Genomic DNA, 27224 nt, shown 5'->3' on the forward strand with positions numbered 1-27224 from the left:
AATAATAACAAATAATTTTCAGGTTATCAAAACAAGTAGCAACATTACCTTCAAGCAATATTTTGGAAAGTTCCCTGCCCATCATCATCTTATGAAGATCATAAGCAGGAAAATCATTGAAATGTTGCTTCAAGATGATGGTATCCTTTGGCTTATAACTAGAGATCACATCATTATAAAAAAAGTATTTGCTGTGCCTTTCCATAAAGAAATCTCTAAACAGACACACAAGCTTTTAAGTACATGGAAACGCCACACATGCCTAACACAGATATATGTTATCTCTCAACAGAAACATTTATGTACATTATTACCAATGTGGCATTGACTAAGTAATATTTGAGCACTTTCTGAGAGATAACTACAGTCTTTTAATACTCTCCTCATCTTATTCTTCCTATACTTAAATGTAAACAAAGAAATTACAAACGAACATTTCTATTTACATGTCACAGTTTCAACTAGTTGTTACAAACAAAGTAGTCCATACATCATGAAAGTAGAACGATTCAGATTATGTACTGACACTCTAACTTGCAACCGTGTTTCATAAACATGAGTACTGTGAAAAGTTTCACCATACTTGACAAACATTTCACACTGCCAGCATTGTGACCTCTCGAAGCTCATGTCTGACAAAGTCATCTGAAAAGTTTGAGACTTTTCATTTAACTATCAAGAAGCTGCACACATGTTGTGTTTGCACCTGCATAACTGTTTTGTTTCAAGTCCGAATTTGTTTTCCTTTTCTATCCCAAATGTCGAGTCTCTTACACAAGTCTCTTGTCCAGTCTTGACAATTCCTTTTGAAAACATTGTATTTTCGTCCATTACACTTATTATTTTTACACATTTCTTTCAGTTCTTCAACGGTTATATTTACTGTACCGAGAGAATAAAATGTCTCTGCATATTTTCCAATTCGATGTTCTTGCTTGCTTACTTTTTTGCAGTAATATGCAATCTCTTCCCCTCCTGAAAAAAAAATTGCATATTAAAGACTGTATGAATCATACAATAATCCAGATATTTATGTTATTGATACACAAACTAGTATGAGGTTAATTGGTTTCATTTCATACAATGTACTCATAATTTGTTATGTGGTTTATAACATCAGCAAGATAATAGGCACACATTATGACATTCAGAAATTTAAGAATTGCTTTCAGTCCTAGACTGAGCTTTTCAATCCTACAATTTGATGACAGCGTAAAAGAAGGATGTTTGTAATAACTTATTAAATAATTGTTATTGCTTATGAAAGTTAATATGATAGATGTTATTGTCAGATGTGTCAATCTGCCTAATAGCATTCTTTTTGTTCATTCATTTATCATGTTCCACAGATCTCATCATGAAGGAAAGTGTCCACAGCTGTGAAACAAGTAAAAATATACTTTTACAAAGTGAAGCAACTGTTAGAAACTGCATTTGGAGTTAATTAGTTTTACATTGCTGTGAACTTTCTCAAGGTAAGTTCAACAAAGCAAAATAATTAGGAACACCACTAGTTTATTAAAGATACAGTTGTTATGTTGCTTCTGTTTATCTCCTGTTCCTGGATTAATATCTAAGTAGTTACATTAGTATTCATCATCAAATAACTATTAACTGTATGTCATATAAATAGTGTCCTGGTGACAACAAATGTAACTACCTGTCCTGGAACTAATAGGAATTTTCAATCCCTACTGCATTGCCCCAATTTGTGTTGGCTTTTTATTGTTTCTATCAATTAATGATTATTTGAAATCTCATCTTGTCTGTTTACCTCAGAAGATTAATAACAATACTGGAAATCCCTGAATAGAATATGTAAAATAATGGAAGGCAATCACTTGCCTATAGTGGACTGTTAGTATGTTGCACCGAAACATGTGCCAGAAAACAGTATTCACACTTGCTTTCAAGTTCTTGCTCTTTTTTTTTTTAGTACAAGCACACACATTCACACTCACGACAACACAAACATCCAAGCACACACTTCGAAGGTGAGACTGGGGTCGAGTGTCTGTGTCTTTGTGTGTGTTTACTTTTATTAGAAATAGAGCAAGAGATCAAAACATATTGTGAATATTGTTTTCTGTCACATCTTTCTATGCTCTACATACCAGTCCACTACAGGTGAGTTGGTGCCTTTCCCTTACTTTTCGTATTATGTCATAAGATTAAATGGATTAAATTAAAATCTATTGATGCAACACTGGAAAAGCCTTTGTGGAACCCAGAGTAAAGGTAACCACTCACAAGTGTCATATTTGGGTTCTTAATTTCAGCCGAATCAAGTCATGGCGTGGATATAGTATAGCTATACACATATTATCTTCACTTAATATAGTAGTATTTCCTTGAATTGTAATTTTGTCTTAGTACTCTTAATGCACCCTATAATGATCATCCTCAGTTTTCATCACATATTTCTTTGTAGTGTAGTTAGATAATTGGTGAATGTGGTCATAGTGTCATGAGAAATGTGGTTGATACTTTTTTTCTGTCTTATTTTTTAAAAATATATTACATTAAACATTATTGATCTATTTGATAAAATTGGGTAAACACATTTCTAGTAAATTAAAACTGTCTTCTGAACTGGGGCTTAAGTCTGTTTCTTAGCCGCAAAATGCTCAGTTTTAATACAACTGCAGAGATGTGGAAAAAGTTCAGTGCAGCGCACACCCTTTGCTGAATGAAAAATTTTGTTCTAGGATCATTCATTTATACGTGGCTATACCTTCTGCCACAACATGATTTTCTCCAGCTTACTGTAGCATCAAAGTATGCAGAACAGCATTTCTGGGATTTGGAATGGCATGAGAAAGACAGCACAAAATTATTGAGATATTTTAGTAGGACCATGAGTTGTTCTCAAGTGTTCAAATGTTAGAGAGGTGCCAGACGAAGACAAAGATCCATGTTGTAGCATTTCTTCCCTTCCAAATTGTCTGTCAATAAATGAAATTTTCTTCTTTTCCTGGTTATCTCCAGGTAATTCTGCACATGCCTGTATGGTTACTCTATATCAACTTGCTTCCCAGTGAACCCTAAATAATTTTACACATAGTGTCTCATTTGCTATATGACCAGTAGTGTCTGTTTCTGGTGCAGGTAGATAATTTTTATTTCTTAGAACAACATAAAGACAAGGCAGATCTACTTATGTTTCCTCATTTAGTTATGTTTACATAAGGAGAACACCATTGGAAGTACAGTTTTCTTAGAAGTATGAAATACACTGAAGTGACAGAAGTCATGGGAGACCTAATATCATGTCAGACATTCTTTTGCCTGGTGTAGTGCAGCAACTCGACATGGCATGGACTCAGCAAGTTGTTGGGAGTCCTCTACAGGAATATTGAACCATGCTGCCTCTGTAGCTGTCAGTAACCATGAAAGTATCGCTGGTGTAGTATTTTGTGCATGAACTAACCTCTCAGCTGATAATGATGAGGTCCCATACTCTGAGGAGTACAGGTGATGATGTGGGAGACCAGTACCGCCAACTGGGCAAGGTCCTAGCAGAGGTGGTTTACCATTGTCTTCCTCCGACCGTAATGGGTATGGATGATGACGATGACGACGACGACGATGACGACGACGACGACGACACCCAGTTATCTCGAGGCAGGGAAAATCCCGGACCCCACCAGGAATCGAACCCGAGATCCCATGTGCAGGAAGTGAGAATGATACTGCAAGACCTCGAGCTGTGGCTATGTCCCATAAACTTCTTGGGATTCATGTTGGGCAATCTGAGTGACCAACTCATTCACTAGAATTGCCCAGAATGCTCTAAAAACCAATTGAAAACAATTGTGGCACACTGTTATACATAAAAATTGTTTGAACGGTAATGATCAACTTTTGAAAATATAAATAATTGGATAGATAAAAAAATCTACTTACCAAGCAGTGGTAGGAGAACACACATATAAAAAAGGTGTTACAATTTGATAGCTTTTGGAGCCAGTGGCTCCTTCTGGGGAAAAAGTTGAAGGAGAAGAAAGAGGGGTGAGGGAAAAGAATTGGTGAGGTTTAGGAAAAAGGGTAGAGTTCAGAAAAGTCTTCCAGAACACCAGGCCAGGGACACTTGCCAGACCAATGAGAAGCAAAAACCTTCCCATCTCATCCAGTCCGGCAAATTGTAATACCTTTTTTTATATATGTATTTTCATGTTGCTGCTTGGTGAGTAGATTTTTTTTTGTATATCCAATTACTTATAAAAAAAGTTTTGGCAACATGAGGTCCATGAATGGCTCAAAATGGTCTCCAAGTAGCCGGACATAACTGTTTCCATTCAGTGATCGGTTCAGTTGGACCAGATAACACAATTCATTCCCTGTAAACACAGCTCAAACCATTATGGAGTCACCACCAGGTTGAACAGTGCCTGGTCAACAACTTGGGTTCATGGTTTCATGGGATCAATGCCACACACAAACCCTACCATCGGCTCTTTACAGCCAAAATTGGGACTCATCTAACCAGGCTCTTCCTGTCACCTGGGGTCCAACCAGTATGGTCACAAGTCCAGGAGAGGTGATGAAAGTGATGTCATGCTGTTAGCAAAGGCACTCATGTTGGCCATCTGCTGCCATAGACCATTAATGCCACATACTGTCGTAATAGATACACTCTGTCATATATTGCACATTGATACCCACAGTTATTTCATGGAGTATTGCCTGTCTCAAATGGTTCAAATGGGTCTGAGCACTATGGGACTTAACATCTGAGGTCATCAGTCCCCTAGACTTAGAACTACTGTACTTAAACCTAACTAACCTAAGGACATCACACACATCCACACCCGAGGCAGGATTTGAACCTGCGACTGTAGCAGCAGCATGGTTCCGGTCTGAAGCGGCTAGAACCACTCGGCCACAACTGCCGGCCATTGCTTGTCTGTTAGCACAGGTAGCTCCATGCTAATGCAGTTGCTCTTGCAGTTAAGTGAAGGCCATCAGCCAGTGCATTGTCCAAGGTGAGATAACGCCAGAAATTTATATTCTCAGGACACTCTTGACTCTGTGGATATCGGAATATTGATTTCCCTAACAAATTCGGAAATGAAATGTCCCATGTGCTTACCTCCATCTGCCATTCCATATTCAAAGTCTGTTAATTCCTGTCATGTGGCCAAAACCAGGTCAGAAACCTTTTCATATGAATAACCTGAATATAAATAACTGTTCCGCCAGTGCACTGTCCTTTTATACCTTGTGTACACGATACTGTACTGCCGCCATTTGTGTATGTGCATATGGCTATCCCGTGAGTCTTGTCACGTGGATGACTGCAGTTGTATAATGGTCTGGGTGACCATCTATCAGTTTTCTGTGGATTCTTTGGTTACACTGGATGTAGGGTGTCTGGCAAGGTCTATGGACACGACATTCATAGATGGCAGAACAGGACAATTACTGTTTTATGCATAGTGATACACGATAAGAATTACAGATAACGTAAAATAAAGTTCAAAATTTTGATCATTGTCCAGTCGCATTGAACCAGAAGCCAGCATTAGAATTTAAGAACTGTCATTATGTCACCACAGTGCAGAGGAGATTTCACCAGTGATACATTCAAGCACCTCCAAATGCCAATTGGGTTCAAATGGCTTTGAGCACTACGGGACTCAGAGGTCATCAGTCCCCTAGAACTTAGAACTACTTAAACCTAACTAACCTAAGGACATCACACACATCCATGCCCGAGGCAGGATTCGAACCTGCGACCGTAGCAGTCTCGCGGTTTTGGGCTGAAGTGCCTAGAACCGCACGGTCACCGCGGCCGGCGGTACGGAGGTTTACACATTTTTAAGTCAACGTCTTCTGTATTGTAGATCAATCATAGTGGTCATGCTGATGCTTTGTTCTGCTGATGGCCACCTAAATTTCTATATATGCCACCCATGGACTTCGTGAAAGATCTTTCATGTATGCCTCGTTTATCGAAAACAATTCCTCAACTCAAAATAAACATTTCTGATAGGCTCGCATCAGGGCTTCCAAATGTGCTTCAGAACGTGTGGTGTGAAATCGATTATAGCTTAGATGTGCGTGTGACCAACGGAAGCCATATAGAGCGTCTATATAGTGTGCAGACATATTGTTAATATTTTTACGTTCTCTGTAATTCTTAACGATGTATTGCTATTCATTAAATAGTTATAAGCGTTTGTAGCAGCTGCATTTATTTTAAATTGCCTTGTGTTGCTCTCGTACTGTTGAAAACGTCCAAGTTTGTTAACTATTGTAGATGAGAAAAATGAGCGATTGACTGACAACTCAATATGAGATCATAGTAAGGCTTACCCGTGGAGAATTTCTGGCTGCCGCCCAGGCTACTGCGCCGTAGCGTGCACAGCCAGACCTCGTCTTCGGGGTCGCCGTCGAAGTGCAGCAGCAGGCTCCAGTGCTTGAGACGCGAGTACGACGGCCACATGTTGTCCGACAGACCCACCAAGTGCGCCATGAATTTCCCCATAGAGCGCGGCGCGTGCGAGTACAGCGTCACCGTCGCAGTCGCCATCCCTGCCAACCACAACAATTGCGCTAAGCTCTCGTGTGCCGATGTCACTAGCTTTTGTTGCAGTCGAAGAAAGCTGTTTTTCGTCAGACCTTGCGTGATTGCTTTCAAGAGGGGGGGAGGGGGAAGCTAAGTAAACGTCGCCCAGCGTATTGACTAACAAATTGCACGGCAGAAGTAATCCCCGCCTAATTCAAGATGTACTACTGCAACTGATACGAAACTAATACTACGGCTTTGTGTTTCGCTCCGAGCGTCAGTACCAAAGTAGAAAGGATTCGTGGAAGTAACGAACGCTTAAACATCACAGGCTTGTTCGCTTTCAGTAATGGTGTACTTACTGCCACGAATTACGTATCAGTTCTCGTTGTAAACTGTTCTCCTCGCCTCTCGCTTCACTCTATATTCTAGCCAAACTGCTGCGAGAAGTCGTAGGTAGTTCCCCCAATAGGCCCGGAATTGCTTCATCACCGAGCGAGGTGGCGCAGTGGCTAGCACACTGGACTCGCATTCGGGAGGACTACGGTTCAATCCCGCGTCCGGCCATCCTGTTGAGGTTTTCCGTGATTTCCCTAAATCGCTCCAGGCAAATGCCTGGATGGTTCCTTTGAAAGGGCACGGACGACTTCCTTCCTGGTCCTTCCCTAATCCGATGAGACCGATGACCTCGCTGTATGGTCTCCTTCCCGCCCCAACCCCCCCCCCCCCCCCAAAAAAAAAAAAATTGCTTCATCTCACGTTATGAAATGAGCAATCCCGCCGCGCAGCGAGGCATTCACTGACCTATTATGCGTGCTATACACAGTATTGATATAGTTCTATAACGTTGGCCGTGCACTAGCGACCTCGTCTGGGTGAACTTCTATAAATACGTAATTAGGAAGCACAATAGTCAGGAAAATTTCGACGAACAGTTTGCAACCTGGGCTGTAGTTATCGCCGAAGTAAACAACACCGTGTGAATTAAGAACCATGGTATATCAGAAAGCCAACCACATTGCATGCGCTCCACTTTTTTTGAGAAACTTTAACGCCCAGAATAACTTACATCCACACATTTCGACAGGTAAAACTACTAAAGCATTTATAGCTACAGGCATTATCGTTGACAGTGAGAAGCCGGCCAGATGAATTTTCGCACATACGTTCTTATTTGAAAATAAACTGATGCCGCCGGCCGGAGGGGCCGAGCGGTTCTAGGCGCTACAGTCTGGAACCGCGCGACCGCTACGGTCGTAGGTTCGAATCCTGCCTCGGGCATGGATGTGTGTGATGTCCTCAGGTTAGTTAGGTTTAAGTAGTTCTAAGTTCTAGGAGACTGATGACCTCAGATGTTAAGGCCCATAGTGCTCAGAGTCATTTGAACCATTAAACTGACGCCTATTTCGGCATAGCTCAAAACTCCGTAATTTCTGAGAAACCGAAGTAGACATTTTCTGTGTCAGTCAACTCATGACTTACGAACGGCAAATTTCTCTGGTAGGCGAGTTGTGAAGGCTTAATACGCCGAATTTGCGGAGTAGGGTTTAAGTTTACACACCGATTCTGATGAGACTCTTTTCCTGTGTAAATTTATTACCAGAAAGTAACCAGAATTTCAATAACTCGAATAGCTTCATTCATCTTATATGGAAGATACCTTTTTTTACGAACATCTCATTTTTGTTTTGTTAGCACTTCTTATTTATTTAATTTCGTCGTTATACATAATGTAAATCTGCGTAGCATAATAAAACTGAACTGAATTATTCTACAACAATAATGTAATTATGTGTGGTGTGTACTGAACTCCTCTGGCATTCGGAAAGAATTTATAAAAATAAACGATCACAAAATTGTAGATAATAAGGTCCCACATTAGGAACCCTTCACCAGTGTCATACACAAGAAACAGTCTTGATTTTTGTTGTTGTCGTAGTTGTTGTTGTGGTCTTCAGTCCAGAGACTGGTTTGATGCAGCTCTCCATGCTACTCTATCCTGTGCAAGCTTCATAATCTCCCCGTATCTACTGCAACCTACATCCTTCTGAATCTGTTTAGTGTATTCATCTCTTGGTCTCCCTCTACGATTTTTACCCTGCATACTGCCCTCCAATACTAAATTCGTGATCCCTTGATGCCTCAGAACATGTTCTACCAAACGATCCCTTCGTCTAGTCAAGTTCTGCCACAAATTTCTCTTCTCCCCATTTCTATTCAGTACCTCAGTAGTTAAGTGATCCAACCATCTAATCTTCAACATTCTTCTGTAGCACCAAATTTCAAAAGTTTCTATTCTCTTCTTCTCTAAACTATTTATTGTCCATGTTTCACTTCCATACATGGATATACTCCGTACAAATACTTTCAGAAACGACTTCCTGACACTTAAATCTATACTGGATGTTAACAAATTTCCCTTCTTCAGAAACGCTTTCCTTTCCATTACCACTCTACATTTTGTATCCTCTCTACTTGGACCATCATCAGTTATTTTGCTCCCCAAATAGTAAAACTCATTTACTACTTTAAGTGTCTCATTTCCTGATCTAATTCCCTCATCGTCAACCGACTTAATTCGACTATATTCCATTATCCTCGTTTTGCTTTTGTGGATGTTCATCTTATATCCTCCTTTCAAGACACTGTCCATTGCGTTCAACTGCTCTTCCAAGTCCTTTGCTGTCTCTGGCAGAGTCAACGTTAATGAAAACTTACCGTTTAGTCACAGGCGGCCGCAACTAATACTGAGTGTACAACCATCAATTCTCTGATACGTAATAAGATTTTCGTGATACCTATATAATTTATTTCTTGTGACAAAATACGTCTCGAAACTGATCAATTCATTTTTGTCAAAAATGACAATTTTAGAGTCTTGCCCCTTACATGGGAAAATTTGTGTTAGTTCCTTTGACAACAGAAACTATGCATACATCTTGTGTAGCATACATCTATGTTCAACAAAATGCTCTGTTGTCCCAAAATTCCAAATTGCTGACGTATTAGAAGAAAAATTTTCTAACACTGAAGTTCTGATCATTTTACGAAAAGATTACGTATGTTTCGTCAAAATCATCAAGCAAATTTGAATTCTAGTTCGTAACGTAAGTCGACGCTTTCCCCACTAGCCTACCATAACAGGTCACTACATGGCTACAGCCATGATAAGTTGAGCGATACAGAAAACTTACATGTCAGGCGCTTAAAAAACTACAGTTTACTGTGGTAAAAGCCAAAATCGTTGTCATTTTACTGTCAGCAAACATATGTGTGAAACTTTATCTACGAGGGTGGTTTGATAAGTCTGGTAAATTTCCATGCAAGAAGGGAACGTTTTTTTCGGGCCTTCGTAATTGGTGAGCTTGATTATTCTAAGGATCGTATAAAGAACTTCAACAATTTCATTCATTGTTGACTGTTGCCTGCGATTAAAAATAGAGAAAACCGAGTTTCGTGTTGTTAAACATTTTTGTGTGAGGGGTTGGACTGCCGCACATATCAAAACAGAACTGGACGAAGTTCACGCAAATTCTGCATCGTCAGTAAGACAGTTTACTTTTGGAATTAATGAATTTAAACGTAACCGGACAAGCACCAAAGACAAAGCGCGCTCCTGCCGTCTACTTGAGATCACCACAAAAGAAGCCATTGACAAAATCCATGACATAGTAATGCAAGACCGCCGAATAAAAATTCTTGGTGTTGCTGAGACTGTAGGCATCTCAACTGAGCGAGTGCATAATATCCTGCACGGAGAATTGTCTGTGAAGAAGTTGTGTGCGAGATGGGTGCCGCGATTGCTCACAGTCGAGCAAATGCGCATCGAGTAAATTTCAGCACAATGTCGCGATGTTTAATCGCAGTCCGCAAGACTTTTTGCGCCGATTTGTGACTGTTGATGAAACTTGGATTCATTTTTGCGCACCAGAGTCAAAACGGCTATCAAAAGAATGGACAGAGGCTCATGATAGTGCATTGTAGAAGGCAATGACCATTTTGTCAGCTGGTAAGGTATGGACATTGTTTTCTGGGATTCCCAAGGGAAAATGATAGTTTACTTGGAGCCGTTGAATCTTTTGAAACTTGCGTTGGCTGAAAAAAAAAACAAAAGTTTTCACTCAAAAAAGTGTTCTGTGACTTCTTCTTGTTCCCTATCTTTAAACTAAGGCTTGCTGGGAAGAAGTGACAGTTGCAGTCAACGAGTATTTTGCAGAGTTTGACAGACTATTTTTTCCGATGGGATGAAAAAGCTGGATTTCTGGACCAAGTGTATATCGCTTAAAGGAGACTATATATCGAGAAGAAAGGCGAGTTGTTTACGAAACAAACTTTTTTTTTTTTTTACCAGACTTGTCAAACCACCCACGTAAATGGGTACTCTACAATTGTCGACGTCCCCTTAAGAGAGTACTGATTCAAATTTGCTTTACTAGTGTGGGCCGGTGAGCAGATCTCTTGCTCAGTAAAATCTATCTATTCGTACTAACATTCAATGAAACGTTTTTCTATCTTCGTTTGGTGATTAAACGTAAAGAAGAAATGTCAGTATATTACAGCTTTCATTCTGTGGTTTGTGGCGTGTTGGGCCTAGTTACTCTAGAAATTTTCGATGCAGGGAGTGATGAAAACAAACAAGGAAACAGGGAAGATTCCATTTTAAACGTTCCGTCAACGGCGGCGTTATTGGGTGCGACACGCTAGTTTTGATCGAGCACTGATTGGGATGGACATCGGCCCTGCCCTTTTCAATAAAAATATTCACCTGAAGTGGTTTATGGAATCCATGGAGTGCCTAAATCAGGATGACCAGACGAGAATTTTGGTCGCTCTCCTCCCGAACGCAGTCCAGTGCTTTTAACCACTGTGTCATCTCACACATCACCTTTCTAGTCACAATTTTATTTCGTAAATGGACATACAGTAACGTAAGAATATATAATTTATGTTTCCATATCCCAGTGACTGCAGCACTGCGCAATTACGTGATAACTTAACCATTGTAACGGGGAGAAACAGAAGCGTTCTACTTTGACTTAAAGTAGCTGGCAATTATTTTGATAGCACATATCGTCTTTGTATAACAAGCAGTCAAAGGTCTCAATTTTTGAGCCGACATCGAGATTAACGGTGGAAATTCAGGGAAAAGTATTATCTGCCAGATATCGTAATCAGTTATTTGAAACAATTCGAAGCTCTTACAAGACATATACCAGATTATACAACAACGTCACGTGGACGTTCCTCGAGTCAGCGATTCTCGGTTGTCAACTGTAGTGGCACCCTCTCTTTTCCATTCGCTCACAAAGGACTTACTTGCTTAAGTCATTGTTTCCCGTAAATATGTGATGTAATTGCTCATCGCTTTACACTGGATAGTCATGCTATTTATCTACGCGTCTGTCGTATCAGAAATTTGCATTTCCTACGCAAGACCTACAGGTCATTGCATCACTGTCGGACTGGACCATGCCTAACGCCTGTTTTCGGCGAAAACATTGTACTAAAACATCAGAATAATTTAGTTTGTCGCTCGCCTCGAATGCGATTGAAAGTAATGAAAACTAAAAGAAAGTGAAGCTACTTATTGCCAATAAGACCACCAACTAAAGGACTCACACATTACTGTTCAACAACACACCTTTCAATACACAACAACTAATAAGTGTGATAAGCATCGACACATACATTGTGACACACGGAAAGGGTTTTTCACAACCTCACGATATTTGTATGTTTTTCACTGGACATTATCATCTTGTAGAATAAAAATATTGCCAACTGTAGAATTTTCCATTCAACTGATATTTTACGCACCGCTTTCGGAGCTTCGTGAAATTTGCAGAGAACCTGTAATTGTGTCGCATTCGGAAGGAGCGGAACTGAATCCCTCGTCCGACTATCCAGCCGCTTTATTTGCCCATCCGAACTTCCGTCTCTAACTGACTCGTCGTCGACAGTATAAAATACATCAACTCTCGCTGTCCTGATGTTTTGAGAAAGTTTCCAATGATGTCAATTATTATTATTATTTGAACAATAAAATTCCTGCGCCAGATGCGATTTTTCGTGTGTAGCACAACGCATTTCCAGAACTTATTCTGATTTGCAAGTGCTGTAGGAGCTTACTTTTTCTTCAGTATGGCATCTGTACGTGTGTTTTTCTACCTCTCTTTCCGCACGGCCGTTTTTTGACACTCTGAACATATCGTGCCTCTTCCTCCATGCAGAAATTCACACACAAGTAATACATCATGCACAGTATTTCGCCACCAAAAGGAAGGATAAGTGGTAGGGTAGCATTCCTAATCCCTAGATTTTGCACCAAGGTTCTGGATTAGGTTACAATTATCTCAGAGGTGTTTCATGGAATGAGAGCACATGACACTGTTGATGGATTCGCTCATCGGATGAGGGAGGTTCGGCGACCATCTTGGTGCTATTTTGGAGGAGCAAACTATGTGCTGGCACCGGGTATCTCCCTCTGTTCTCTTTCTCATCGTGAGCAACTCCAAAAACGTGACACCAAACTCTACACACGCTCATCATCGGCCACATAAACAAAACACATTTCTCGAAGAAAAAGCACAATTCCGCGCGTGGAAGGAAAGCCTTTCCAAATAGGCTGCTGAGCAACCGCTTGTCTGTCACCCAGCCAACTAAGGTCATAAGATTTTACCTTTTGGTCTCCGAATAGTCGAAATTTAATGCTGAGCAGAAGCAGTAGTTCAGGTATAGGGAAATTTAATGGGGGGGGGGGGGCGGAAATTGACCGTGATGTCATCCGAAAAAGATGGGACAAGGATCGATTTTCAGCAGGAACGGAGACTATCGCTGTTCAACCGCTAAGACCTAGTTCTCCCATATTTTCTCTAAGCTACTTCTGGCGACAGCTGTGATAGTTCCTCCAAAAAGATCATCGCGGATATCCTTTCCTATGTTCATCCAACAGAGCTGGTGCTTCATATCTAAAAATCACCATATCAAAAGCATCTTGACCTGTAATCTTACTTCCTGCTAGACAGAGAGTAACCGCATCAGTCTCACATTAGACGCGAAGCAGACTAATTACGTCACGTTAAGCTGTAATGCGAGAAAAAGTCAATTTTGGCATAGGCATGGGCATCCTCTCATGACAACTCTTCACAGAGTTCATTTGACAAAAAGAGATGCTACACGATGAAGATACCAACTGTTGTAGCTTGCAATCCCTCAAGACTTTAATCCTATTGGAAACGTTAGCGATTCCCTTGTACGGCTTGCAACTTAAACTTCTGTTCCCGAGCCGAGAGTTCGCTGGGAAAGCGATTGATTAGTTACGGAAGGCCTTACGTTAAAACGGTAATGGAACTCCTTATAAAGTTGTTTAAGAAGTCGCAGTGTCGCTCAAGAACTTACCAGTAATCCCGTTGGATCTATGTTACACAATTGCGAAGGACCGCTGGTCATTTGCTGCTTCTACAGGGATAATTAGGAAACAGTGATTATGACTGTTTTATAGTCATTCCACCGGGTTAAAAAATATCTTCGATCACACAGATTTACCAGAGCAGTTTCAGCAGCATATGCGAATGTACTACATTGTATTAGAAAGTTATTTCTCCTGCTACAATACAATAGCTAATGAAAAGCTTATCTTTACACAGTCTTTCATATCTGATAAGCATCCTTAAACATAAAGCCCTGTACTGAAGTAGAACTGCAATGATGCTATACGACAATGAAATCTAATTTTAGAGCAAATTAAATAACTATTTTTCTCATTTCGAGTTTTGCCGATAGGCAGTCTTTCGTATTTATTCACGTTTAAATCCGCTAATATTTAGAAGAAAGAAAATTATTTCCTTGTGGCGCTGAATATTCTTTACATAATAAATCTTATTTCCTGCTCGCCGTGTCCTGCCTCTTGAGTGGAAGCAAACAGTCGTGGAGCCATACTTATTATGCGAAATAACAGAGCATTGCGTACAGTTCTCCTTACATCGTTTTCCTTTCGTCTACTGCGTCAACATGACAAGCATCAGTCTTCACTTTCAGTTTGTGGAGTGGGCTATTGGCTTCCGTGGTCGAACGTAGCAGGCACTAGTCGCCGTGTAGCACTCTATCCGATTTTCTCCTTAAAAAACAGTAAATTCAACAAAACAGAAACGAAAGGGTAATTAACCGTATTACATTAATATTTGTGAAATTTCCGGAGTAATGTAATAGTAATGAAAAAGCCATTAAATTTAGTTTTTCCGCTTGTAATAATAGACCAAATAAATAAATGGTGCTGTTGGGAAACAACTGTCTTAAAATACCCACTTCACGCTCAAGAACAATTGAATTAGAGATAACTACAGTTTTGGAGAGAGAATTATTATTCTCGTGACTAATGGGGTAGTTTATTCTGTCACGTGACGGAATGTCGTCAGACCTTTTGCTGGACGTCATCACCACAGTAAAGTACAGGAAGGTAGTAGGAAAGGTGAATGGTCATCTTCCGTTTATTGGGAGAATTTTAGGGAAGTGTAGCTCATCTATAAAGGAGACTGCACATAGAAAATTAATGCGACCCATTCTTTACTACTACTCGAGTGTGGGACCCTCCACCAGGTCGTATTAAAGAAAGACATCGAAACAATTCAGAGGCGTACTGCTAGATTTGTTACAGGTAGGTTCGGTAGTGTGGAAAAACTGGTAGAAGCCGACGTCGGAGATAAGTCTGGATTCCAGAGGCAATACTGACCCTACAATTATTCATAGCAAGGTAAAGGAAAGGCAAACCTACGTTTACAGCTTTTGTAGCTTTGTAGAAAGCTTTTCGCAACGTCGACTGGGATACACTCTTTGAAATTCCAAAGGTAGCTGTGGTAGGTAAACTACTGGGAGGAGGCAGTGATTGAGAAGGGACTGAGACAGGGTAGTAGCCGGTCACCGATGTTGCTCAGTCTGTACACCGTACAAGAAGTAAATGAAACCAAAGAAAATTTGTAGAAACAATGAAAAGTTCAGGGAGGTGAAATAAAAACTTTGAGGTTTTCCGGTAACATTGTAATACTGTCACGGACAGCAAAGAAATTGGAAGAGCAGTTGAACAGAATAGAGAGTGTCTGGAAAGGAGGATATAATATGACCATCAACAAAAGCAAAACAAGTTTAAGTAAATGTTGTCGAATTAAATCAGGTGACGCTGAGGTAATTAAATTAGGAAACGAGACACTTCAAGTAGTAGATGAGTTTTGTTAGCGCAGTAAAATAACATGATGGCCGAAGTAGAGAGGATTTGTTCGACGATATTCTACATCCAGTTTTGTTGTCCTTCATGGTAAGCCATCCTGGGCTTACACTTGACCAAGATTATGCCCGCCCACATTCGGCAAGAGTTTCTACTTCATGTCTTTGTGCTTGCAAAACTCTACTTGGACAGTAAGATCGCCGGATCTCGGCCCAGCTGAGAACGTTTGGAGCATAATGAGCTGGACCATTTAACCAGTTCGGGATTTTAATGATCTAACGCGCCAATTGGACAGAATTTGGCATCATGTCACTGTGGAAGACATCTAACAATACTGTCAATCCAATGCCAAGCCGAATAACTGCTTGCAAAAGGGCCAGGGGTGAAGCAACGCGTCGTTGTCTTGCCTAATGTGTGAAGCCCCTTCTCTTGAATAAATCATGTAATTTTTCTAAAATTTTGATCATTTGTTTGTCTGTACATGTAAATAACATCTGCCGATTACCGACCCATTCGGATAATTCCTTCGTGGTGCGTCTTTCCTCCCCCCCCCCCCCCCCCCCCCCTTACAGTGTACGGTGTTGTCAAAACTGTCTAGTTTATATTATTCGCCGCTAGATGTCGGTTGTCTTCTGTTTGCTTGGTCACCGTTACTCGTTGCAAAATGGTTACTCAGCAGCAGGAATAATTTTGTGTCTTTGAGTTTGCGAAGTGTAATTCCGTGATTATACGGCAAAGACGTTTCTGGTTGAGGTATCAAACTGATCCTTCGAATGGATTGAACATTCGCAGACGGTATCGACAGTTCGTAGGCACAGGATCTTTATGTAAAGGAAAGAGTTCTGACTGTCCCAGTATTTCCGACGAAAATGTCGCACGAATTCAAACAAACACAATGTTCCGATTTGGGACCCACAGAACCCACGTGCCCCTATTGAACAGGTACGAAATTCACCCAAAATCAACGTGTTTTATGCGACATCCCATTCATCTGTCTACGGCCCGTTTTTCTCTGATGGAAATACGGTTAACGGTCAGCAGTACCTTGCAATGTTACAAAACTGGTTGTTTCTGAGGCTGAAATAGAGCAACTTCATTTTTCAGCAAGACAGGTTATCCCCTCACTGGAGTCGCCAAGTGCGTGAATATCTGAATAAACTCTATCGAACCGTCTGATCGGTCGTCAAACAGAAAGCAACTTAGCACTTCTCAGCTGGCCTCTACAGTCACGGGATTTGATGCCCTGTGACTTCTTCCTGTGGTGTTTCATTAAGGACAACGTTTGTGCGCCAACACTACCACAGAACCTAGAAGAGTTGAAGGACCGGATCCGTAACGCCGTAACATCAGTGACAATGAACATTCTTAACCAAGTATGTGAGGAATTCGAGTATCTATATGATATTGTTCGTGTCGCTGGTGGAGGACATATCGAACGTATGTAATCTAAATTCGAGTGATCTGTAAATATATTTCTTATGTATTTATTAAAAGTACTCCTCTGTTTTACATCTAAAGATACCACTGCAGCGTCCATAATTCCTCCCAGAACTATAAATCGCGCCCTCATAACTGTACAACAATGCTGCACTCTACGTGATGAACAAAGAAAAAAAAGTGTAGTGGTTTGTTTTTCCTTCGGTCTGAAACTGCTAAGCGTCCGGATGTCACTGCCAATTTATCTCGGCTCTTGGGAGTTTTATCGCAAATGCCAAAAGTTAAACGAACTGATTACTTCTTCAAGCGTCAAGTAACGGCTCGCAGCCCTCCCGAGTATCGACATCAGTGTTACCAAATTATCAAAATTTTTCATATGTCGTTAGAAAATGTCAAACAGCGGACCACGTGCGATGTATCATTATGATCCGATATTTCGAATAAGCCGCGCTGTGGGCGTAAGGTAGTAATTTGGCCCTTTCACGAGAACCTGATGTAGATTCACCAATGTAAGTCCCTGACGATATGTGGAGAATACGTAAGAAAAAAGCAAATTCGTGTGGACTGTATGTGGCTACAAACGTTTGGAGATCTACTGGAAAGCCAAAATGACTGGCAATTTTAGAGAAGTTTCTCATCACAACTGTGAAGAAGTTGGAAAGCTGACAGACTCATATGTCTGTTACCAAACAACTTGAGCAGTAACAAGCAGTGCCCTGAGAACAACCATTCCAGCAAAAATGTTTGGGCGTCTCCGGCATGTAGGAATTGATCGATCTCTGACATGCCCATTTTCTTAATGTAGAAATATATCTCGCCCGTGGGAACAGCGTTATCGGCGGAGTTCCTACAACCTTGAACAGGCGTTTTCTTTCGTCTGGTCTCTTTAGATTAGGAATCAGTTTTTGATAAGAGAAAGAAAACTGTAATTCTGTGCAGTATGGGGTGCTATAGAAGAATGTCTACCGCTCGCCGCGAAACCACATTAAGCGTGAAATTATAAATCAATGTATAAAATTCTATCGGTGTTCAAGGCTCGTCATATTTGAACAAAAATGGAAACTTTCTAAAATTAGCATAATCTTCATCGTCATGAAATGACTTGAGTGTTGGAATCGATGTGCCTGTGCGCGTACTGGGTACAGGCGAGATGGATGCTTTTCTGGCAGCACCGGCGAATCCTAATGCCAAGCATGCGTGAGTTAAATGTATTACGTTAACTAGCTCGCCCGTCCGCACCCATGACATGACAAACAACATGTTTTCCACCCGATGACGGACCAGTAGCGTCCGAAATTAGCCATGCTAAGAAAGTTACTCTTACAAATCAAGTGGATTTCTCAGTCTTATCAATATGACCTTCAGTTGTGGCTGTTCACCGAATCATATTTTGTGCCTCTAATACGTAGTGGCGTTCTGATTTCTGTAGTTAGTGGGGTTGGGATTTGCAACCACGTAGGAACTTAGTCCCCATCCCCTTCTCCAAGCCATAATCCTATACATTAAAGGATTACTTAGATAACACAGTTGAGGGTTAGGCAAAAAATACGTAAATATAATGCAAGTAGATAATAATGAAACACCTGTTTCATTTCCCAACGGACTTTCGCACAATGCTTTCTTTTTCTTCTTTCTTTCTGGAAAGCCTTACACCGAAGCTGTGAAATAGATAGCACTATCATCTTATACTCTTTCTGAACCCAATTTCTTACACAATATGAAGGTATGCGTACTCAGTTTTTCAAGTAAGAAACTGGGAAGTTGGCAGTACGAAAAATGGAAATTAAGCATCATTGTTGTGGTTCTTATGTCAATCAAAGTGTGTACAGTGATTTGTGTTTAGAAAAAAAAATTAACAGCGTAGCACTAGCTTATCTACATTATGAAATAACTTTTCTCGAACAATGTGTAAACAAAACAGCACTGTAAATTAGAGTTAAACCGAACGAAACTCATCTCTTGTTTAGGGACAGGCCTCGTATTCAGGAGGATCCAGGCTCTGACCTTCATGTCGCCATTTATACTTAGGTTTTCCTAAATTATCTCTGGCGAATGTCGGGATGGCTGCCATTATAAGGCCACGTCCTACTCTCTGTCCCATCCTTGTCAAAATAGACCGGTAATTATGTAAATCTCTGCATATATGAATAATGTTCTTTTAGAGGTGATTCGCGGACGATTAAAATATGGAGCGGCAAAAGAGCGGAACGGGAAACTTAAGATTAATTATTGCTCGTTCGGGGCGTTTGGTCTTTAGCGTCCATCTCCAGCTTCGACAAATATTGAAGCCAGTGTTTCTGTTCAGTGTGCTGGTGGACATGCAAATTTTTACTATTTCTCTTACTATAAAATCCTGTTGATCTTACATTACTAAACCGTCGTAAAAGTTACGATTGCAGTCGGTATCTCTTCGCGGTTTGCTGCTAACCGCGCAGTTGATCGCCCCACAAATCAAACCAACCAACCATCTTCGCAGTTCCGTCTATCTGGACACATAGGCGACATGTGCTCTTGAGTAGCTTCATGCCTAACATTGTTGTTACAATTTCCTGAATCCAGCGGTCTACTAACACTGGTATTCTAGTCGTAAATATTACGGATATTTAGTAATCATGTGCCTGTTTCCTAGCAGTCAGCATATTTGTTTTACTGCCTAATAGTCGGCATATTTATTTTATTACTTAGAATTTGTCTTAGTGTGCCATCTTAGACAAAATATCAAGCAGACAGAGTTTGAGCAGCAAAATAGTCATTATAGGGATTGAAACAGGATATTTTGAACTTAATTTTGATATAACGTACCATTGTAGATCTAATAAATGTAATTAACTAATTTATAACGTATAAATTATGACCTCCATTGAATAACATTTGGAGTAGTAAAATTTACGATTGTTCAGTAGCAATGTAGCATGTTCCCGCTTTAGTGTTCTAGGATTTGTAGTTTCTTCAAACCCACTCTTCTGCCCTTCCGAATACTATGTGCCGCTGTCGCTGACGTTTCAAAGTTTCTCAACTCGACGTGCCGTTTGTGTCCAGTGAAAGTTCAGTAAAGCGGTAGTACACCGTGCAGACAGTGTGTCCTAGACAACTGCATTACCACCCGCCGCGGGTGCCCACGTGTTTGTGTCTGCTCTTGGTTTACACTCATTCACTTGAAAAGCTGTCTATGGCAGCTGCTCTCAAACCAAGGTCTTCCTTCACTGGAGGCGGCAATTCCTTAACATTCGGCAGTGGGCGGAACACAGATCTAACGCCGAATTTGCCTAATTCATGTCCCGTCTTGCTTAAGGTGGGATTTGCTGTAGCTCTGTTTTTCTCTGTTGGATGAAAGGATTTTCGCCTTCTTTTACCACGAAAGTAGATCAGTTTGTCATCGTTGATATCCACTTTTATTGTAGTGAAACATTTAAAGACTGCATTCTGCAAGAACGGGTACAAACGACACCAAATTAGGACAGTATTCGCAGGTAAATTATGGCGAAAATCCGTTCACCCAAAAGAAAACGGTAGATCCAGAGCGCACCTTTCATTTTGTGGCGTTACTTCAGTCGCGTGCTATCAGCAAGCATCTGCGCTCTCATCGATTACGTGATCTTGTTATCTCACACAGGGCCCTTAGCCAACACTGTCTGCTGTGGGTGGCCGTCGCAGAATATAACCTGGAGGCCAGGCAATCTGTCAGCCTCGGTAATATCCCGGTTAATATAATCTCGATTGCTCTATATTCACGATGGGAGAAAGCACTTTGTCAGCTCCTTGTGTTGTGTTCTGTCAGTAACTAATTCTGACAATGAAGGGCAGCACACCCGACCCAAGATTCCGTCCTGTGTATTGGCATCTATCTGTTATAGGAGTCGTATTGGAACTTCGGACATAATGACGTTCTTAGTGTGGACTCTCACTACCAGTCTGGATTGCGGAAAGTTCAACCATGAGAAACTTGACTCCTTGACAACGAGAAAGTAGAAGATTATCCCGAAACGAAAAATAAAAAAAAAAACATCCACAGCCAAAAACTAACTTCATATGTTTGTCCCCAATGGAATTGTATTAGACGTCTACTATTCTTTTTATATATTAACAACATTCAGGTCAATATTAATCGCGAGTTCATACCTCTCGCAAATGATGTGTTTATATAAGGGGAAAATTATATTTGATAAAAAGATACTGGACAGTTAGATAAAGTCAAAATGTAATACCTTTCAGCTACTAGATTAATGAGCAACAACTGGTATCGGCGCGTTCATAAAAGTACCTGCGAGTACTAGGAAACAGCAGAGTGTTTACGGAACAGAGGAGGAGGAGGAGGAGGAGGAGATTAGTGTTTAACGTCCCATCGACAACGGGGTCATTAGAGACGGAGCGCAAGCTCGGGTGAGGGAAGGATGGGGTAGGAAATCGGCCGTGCCCTTTCAAAGGAACCATCCCGGCATTTGCCTGAAGCGATTTAGGGAAATCACGGAAAACCTAATTCAGGATGGCCGGAGACGGGATTGAACCGTCGTCCTCCCGAATGCGAGTCCAGTGTGCTAACCACTGCGCCACCTCGCTCGGTTTACGGAACAGATTGTTTGAACCTTTGGGTGCTGTGCTGGAAGACTTAAGTCAGAAATTTTGTTATCTTTGTGAAGAGGACAAACTGATTAAATAAAGAATTTGAAAAAAAAAAAACGTGCTTGATACCAGTTTCCCACTTTCTTCCAGTTCTCCATTTTTCTCCTTCCTCCACCACTTTCTCTATTTCTATCGATTCCTCCCTTAATGATAAATGCTTTCATTCATCATGTTCTCTAGTTTTTCTCAAGGAAGAGAACCTTTAGATATATGAAATGAGTCAAAGTACAAATTAACAATCACAAAATAAGTGTAAGAACTTCAGGATCGTTAATGAGAGCACCGCAAGATGTGCGGTTTCCTACTTTATTAACATTTTTTCTGCTCAATAAACACTCCATTTACTTCATGTGCCACGTCTCAGAATTCCCTACGGCATCATGGTGTAAAAATGCTCAAACTAAGCCTTTAGGTCAACACAATGATACTTTTATGTCCTAAACTTGTTAAACTGAGCTTCTTAACTGATTTTCTTGTCCGTAATCAATTTCGCTTGGTCATCTCTCTTACCCTCTCACTATTTACCCTTCCGTCTCTACCTCTCATCTCTTTATTTTATTTTCTCGATACTCTAATGACGGTGTAACAGTGCTGTAACGAGTTACTTGCACTAGCAAAACGCTTGGTTCTACCTTCAGTGAGGCTTTGTGGCAGGTAAGTCTCCCGTTATCGGCTGCAATCCCATAGCCGCAGGTATGCCAGCTGTTTGGGAATTCCTTTGCCATATCTGTTTACGTGCTCCCACGACACGTGTTAAACCAGGAAAACCGTGTTTCATCTCACGTCGCATAAAATTCCTAGATGTTGCTGATTTCTGGAAATATTGTCCACTGTGTGTGGACACCTCTTTCTGAACAGCATGAGAAATTCTAAACAGAAGTTTACAGCAATTTGTTTGTCTGTATTAGCAGCAGAAAATATCTTGTTTTTTCAAAAATATTTTCGCTAAATGAGATTTTCACACTGCAGCGGAGTGTGCGCTGATACTTCCCGGCAGGCTAAAACTGTGTGCCGGTCGAAGTCGGGACCTTTGCCTTTCGCAGGCAAGTGCTCTACCAACTGAGCTACCCAAGCACGACTCACGCCCCGTCCTCACAGCTTTACTTCTGCCAGTACCTCGTCTCCTACCTTCCAAACTTTACAGAAGCTACCCAAGCACGACTCACACCCTGTCCTTACATCTTTACTTCTGCCAGTACCTCGTCTCCTACCTTCCAAACTTTACAGAAGCTCTCCTGCGAACCTTGCAGAACTAGCACTCCTGAAAGAAAGGATATTGTGGAGACATGGCTTGCCACAGCCTGGGGGATGTTTCGAGAACGAGATTTTCACTCTGCAGCGTAGTGTGCGCTGATATGAAACTTCCTGGCAGATTAAAACTGTGTGCCGGACCGAGACTCGAACTCGGGACCTTTGCCTTTCTCGGGCAAGTGCTCTACCAACTGAGCTACCCAAGCACGACTCATTTTTATCGTGTTCTTCGTTTGCTCATTGAAGAGGAGACTATGATTAAATACATTATGGTTTCCTTTCCGCTTGTTCTTATAACACAGTATGCAGTGTGTATTGAGGCCAGAAAAATGAGGTCTCATATCTAACGCAGTCTCTAAATACAGCTGACTATAAGTACCGGTATTTAATCAGGAATACGTGCATCCTGCTTGAGGTCTGACATCGCGACAACGACGTACCACCACGAGAATTCTGATTACCATTATCAGCCGATGGAACAATACTTCAGGAGTTTTACCCCTGCTCACGATTTGTGGCATTTCATTACAGTTTTTCCACCTCGGAGCTCCTCAAATCGAGCTATAATTATCTATCAGTATGAGGTTTCCCACCTCATTGGGCAACTGCTATGACACAGTTGTACCTACGGTGTTCGATTCTTCGTTGGTCGTAGTACTTTCTTTGGTAGTGAATGAGACCTTCCCGTCTGTCAAACTTTTATACATTTCAAAATTACAAATTTTTAGCACCTTATTTAGAACGGTAGGTCCACCCAAAAATCGACTGAGTGACCTAGTTCATAGAAGAGGTTACGGCAAGAACATTCTATTTCCTATAGGATCATGCGCAGTATAGAGTTCTGCATATTTAAGTCTTCGGATTGATGAGTGCCTCGTTTAATACTGTATCAGAGGACAGCTTATTAGAATATACTCATTTTGTTTTCACACGGAGCACTAATTCGGTTGAGCATTGACTCAGAGAGACATAGAGGAAGATGGAGTGGGGGTGGGGTGGACGCAGACGGCACTCGGTCTCTTTGACCACCGCGATATCATGTAATGCCCTGTGTTCCTCAGTCGTCCTCTGTAGAGCTCCAAGTATTTTACTGCCATAATAATTGAGCTGCTGTAGTAATACTAGTACTTCTCGTTCCTTTATATTCATTACAGAATATCCGTTGAAGGAGGGGCAATGATGCGGTGCGTAAAGGATTGAATCGATAAAAGTGATTATTAAGGTAAAGAACTTTGCATTCACTGTCACTTTCGTAAGGAAATCATCGTTCAGGCTAATAAACACGAGCTTGCGCATTCATGTTTGCCACTGTATTCAGATTTATACTTTGCACTGAAAGTATGAGCATTTATGGAATCCCGATTAGGATTCTCGTTTTGATTGCTTTGGTAATAAATCAGACAGTGTTCCGAACTCAGTAATGCCGACACGCACATATAGGCAACGATTTCTCAAACAGCCAGTCCCACTAATTGTCCATGAGCGAAGAGTAACTGTGCTTAGTCTTCCTTCGGCTGGACAGTGTTCGACACACTATGACACTGTAATAATCTGTAGAGGAACAGTTAAGCTGAATTACCGAACCGGAACAACAAGTAGGAGATAAATGGCACAGAACCTTATACCAAATATAACGTGCGAGGATACAGGTCCTTCACAATGTGGAGCATTTAGCTTTCAAACTGGCATCCAACGATGTTTTTTGTCTCATTTGTTAGCCACTGCGCCCCAGTGTCGTCCCCGAGGGAGTTGTTTGACTGGGAAAAAGAAAGAAAGATAGATGGCAATCTGTTGTCGGCGCCTAGATCATTAGAAAGAAAGCAGAACTTTAAGGTAATGGGATTGTTTACGAGGAAACATCCCGGCATTCGTCTTAATCTCTGCAGGCAAAGCGCGGAAAAGCTAAACCTAGGTGGACTGAGATTTGAACTTAAATGCGAGTCGAATGCCTTATCTTCAGCGCCAATTCCCACGATACGATTGCCGGCCGCGGTGGTCTAGCGGTTCAGGCGCTCAGTCCGGAACCGCGGGACTGCTACGGTCGCAGGTTCGAATCCTGCCTCGGGCATGGATGTGTGTGATGTCCTTAGGTTAGTTAGGTTTAAGTAGTTCTAAGTTCTAGGGGACTGACGACAACAGAAGTTAAGTCCCATAGTGCTCAGAGCCATTTGAACCATTTTTGAACCCACGATACGATTGTAGGAAGATTTCACATAATTTCCGTTTCCTCCATGTAAAATTTCTTAGATAATTTCAGGAACCACTTTTCAGTGAGTAATCTGTGAATGCCTTACACCATCCTACACTTCTATGAGTACAGTAAAGATTTCCTTGGGCTAACCAAGTTGACACAGTGGCATGTAAACCTTCTTTATGCCATAATAAACAGGGTGAGTCACAAGGAAAGGCACATGCTATTACTAACTCTGAACGAAAAACTTCATATGGACATATGCCCAGTTCTGAGTGGTTTCCGACATAGAACACTTTGAATGTACATTGATATTTGTATTCTGTATTATTCAAACATAGTCATTGTTTACAAAATACCGGAGTAGTGTAGAGGAAGTCTGGTCCATCAAATCGGCAAACTACTGCAAATTGGCCTACAAAAGCTACCTAAGCTACAGAGAACGCGCGAGGTCTATCAATTCGGGAAACCACTGCAAATTGGCCCACAAAAGCTGCCTAAGCTACAGAGAACGCGCGTCGCGCGAGATTTTCAGGATTCTCGGTCTCTCTTCACGCAAACTCTTTGTCCTGCAGAAAAAATGAATACGACTTTTTTGTAAGAAATTTAATGTAGTTTAATTTTATACTGCGGCACGTTTTCACTGGAATGTGAGGTTTTCGAGTTATTCTAGAAAAACGTACAGATGTTATACTAAATGTGTTCCATCTCGGAAACCATTCCGGATAGGGCATACGTCCATATGAAGTTTTTTGTTCTGAATCACTATCACCTCTCAGAGCGTGTACTTTTCCTCCTGACTCACCCTATATTATGAGTGGAATGTAAATAAACAAAATAAACAAAAATTTCCTCTCCACTAAAAAGTGTGGTCTTATGTGGCTTTACAGGGCTGTATTTCTGTGTAAATGTATTCTAAATAGAATAAAATGTAGTTTGGAAGAAAAGTGATGTTTATATCTACGTTCACCCGAAAAAGGCATATTCTTTTCACTGTAGCTAATCATTGCCTGACAGTCTGAAGACGAGGGTCATTTTTCTTGTGAAATTCAGAAATGATTCAGCATTAAATTTATTTTGATGTTACCAACGAAACAAAATAAAGAACTAGCAAAAGCCTTCTATTTATGTGATGCCGCCATTACGTACAACAGCATTCAGTACTGGCAGGAATATCTGAAAGTAAACGGTATTTGTTGAGCTTTAACCTAAGCCGGCCGCGTTGGTCTTGCGGCTCTAGGCGCTGCAGTCCGGAACCGCGGGACTGCTACGGTCGCAGGTTCGAATCCTGCCTCGGGCATGGATGTGTGTGATGTCCTTAGGTTAGTTAGGTTTAAGTAGTTCTAAGTTCTAGGGGACTGATGACCTAAGATGTTAAGTCCCATAGTGCTCAGAGCATTTAACCTAATGTTCACCAGAGGCGGAACACTTGCTTGGATAGAACAAGGATAGCGGAAGTAAGCTGCCAGAGTTACTTTCAAAGGAACGATTCCGATTTTCCCCTTAAAAGATATCAGGAAACCACGAAAAACCTAAATAGGATTGCGGAGATTTGAACCGCGATCGGTAAAACCCGACACTACTCGTAGGACTTCCAACAACAATGAAACGTGTCCGTCCGTCTGTTTATCTAATGACGAGGTCATTCGCCTACAAGACGTCCGCTAAAACTGACTGCAGACGCGAAACGTGTGCGTGTAGGTGTAGCTGAAGAAGCCTGTCGTCACATTTTACTCACCGAGAACGTCCGCAGTTATCCTTCAAAGAAGATTGAAGATCTGCCTGGCACCACAAATGCATACAGCCTTCTTCGCTTCGAAGCTGCGGAAACACTGAGACACACGGCAAGGGGACTCTCATTCACAAATGACCAACAATCGAATCCAAGCAGCATAGCACCTGCATTTGATATCTGTGCCAGATAAGCACATCCGCTGTCCGCAGTGCGTCATGATTGGTCTCCAACTCCTCGTGTAACTTACGTTCTTATCTTTACC

The 27224-nt window shown here is 41.2% G+C and overlaps 1 protein-coding gene and 1 non-coding gene across 2 annotated transcripts; both read right to left on the reverse strand.

The window, feature by feature from the left end:
• LOC126187506 (uncharacterized) lies at positions 1–27081 on the reverse strand. Its single transcript, XM_049928624.1, has 3 exons — positions 26966–27081; positions 6319–6537; positions 1–975 (listed from the first exon to the last, which is right to left on the reverse strand). Exons 2-3 carry the CDS (start codon positions 6533–6535, stop codon positions 725–727), a joined length of 468 nt encoding a protein of 155 aa, XP_049784581.1. The 5' UTR covers positions 6536–6537; positions 26966–27081; the 3' UTR covers positions 1–724.
• Trnas-aga (transfer RNA serine (anticodon AGA)) lies at positions 23169–23243 on the reverse strand. The gene has a single exon. It is a non-coding gene; the product is annotated as a tRNA-Ser (tRNA).
• Positions 27082–27224: the final 143 nt, after the last annotated feature.

Source organism: Schistocerca cancellata, chromosome 5 (assembly GCF_023864275.1).
Source record: "Schistocerca cancellata isolate TAMUIC-IGC-003103 chromosome 5, iqSchCanc2.1, whole genome shotgun sequence".
NCBI classification, from domain to species: Eukaryota; Metazoa; Arthropoda; class Insecta; order Orthoptera; family Acrididae; genus Schistocerca; species Schistocerca cancellata.

Excerpts from the sequence above, each read along its gene's own strand:
- LOC126187506 (XM_049928624.1), bottom strand. The coding sequence starts at position 6,535 with ATGGCGACTGCGACGGTGACGCTGTACTCGCACGCGCCGCGCTCTATG. Across the intron at positions 976-6,318 it reads CAGCCAGAAATTCTCCACGG|GAGGGGAAGAGATTGCATAT; the intron begins GTAAGCCTTACT and ends TTTTTTTTTCAG.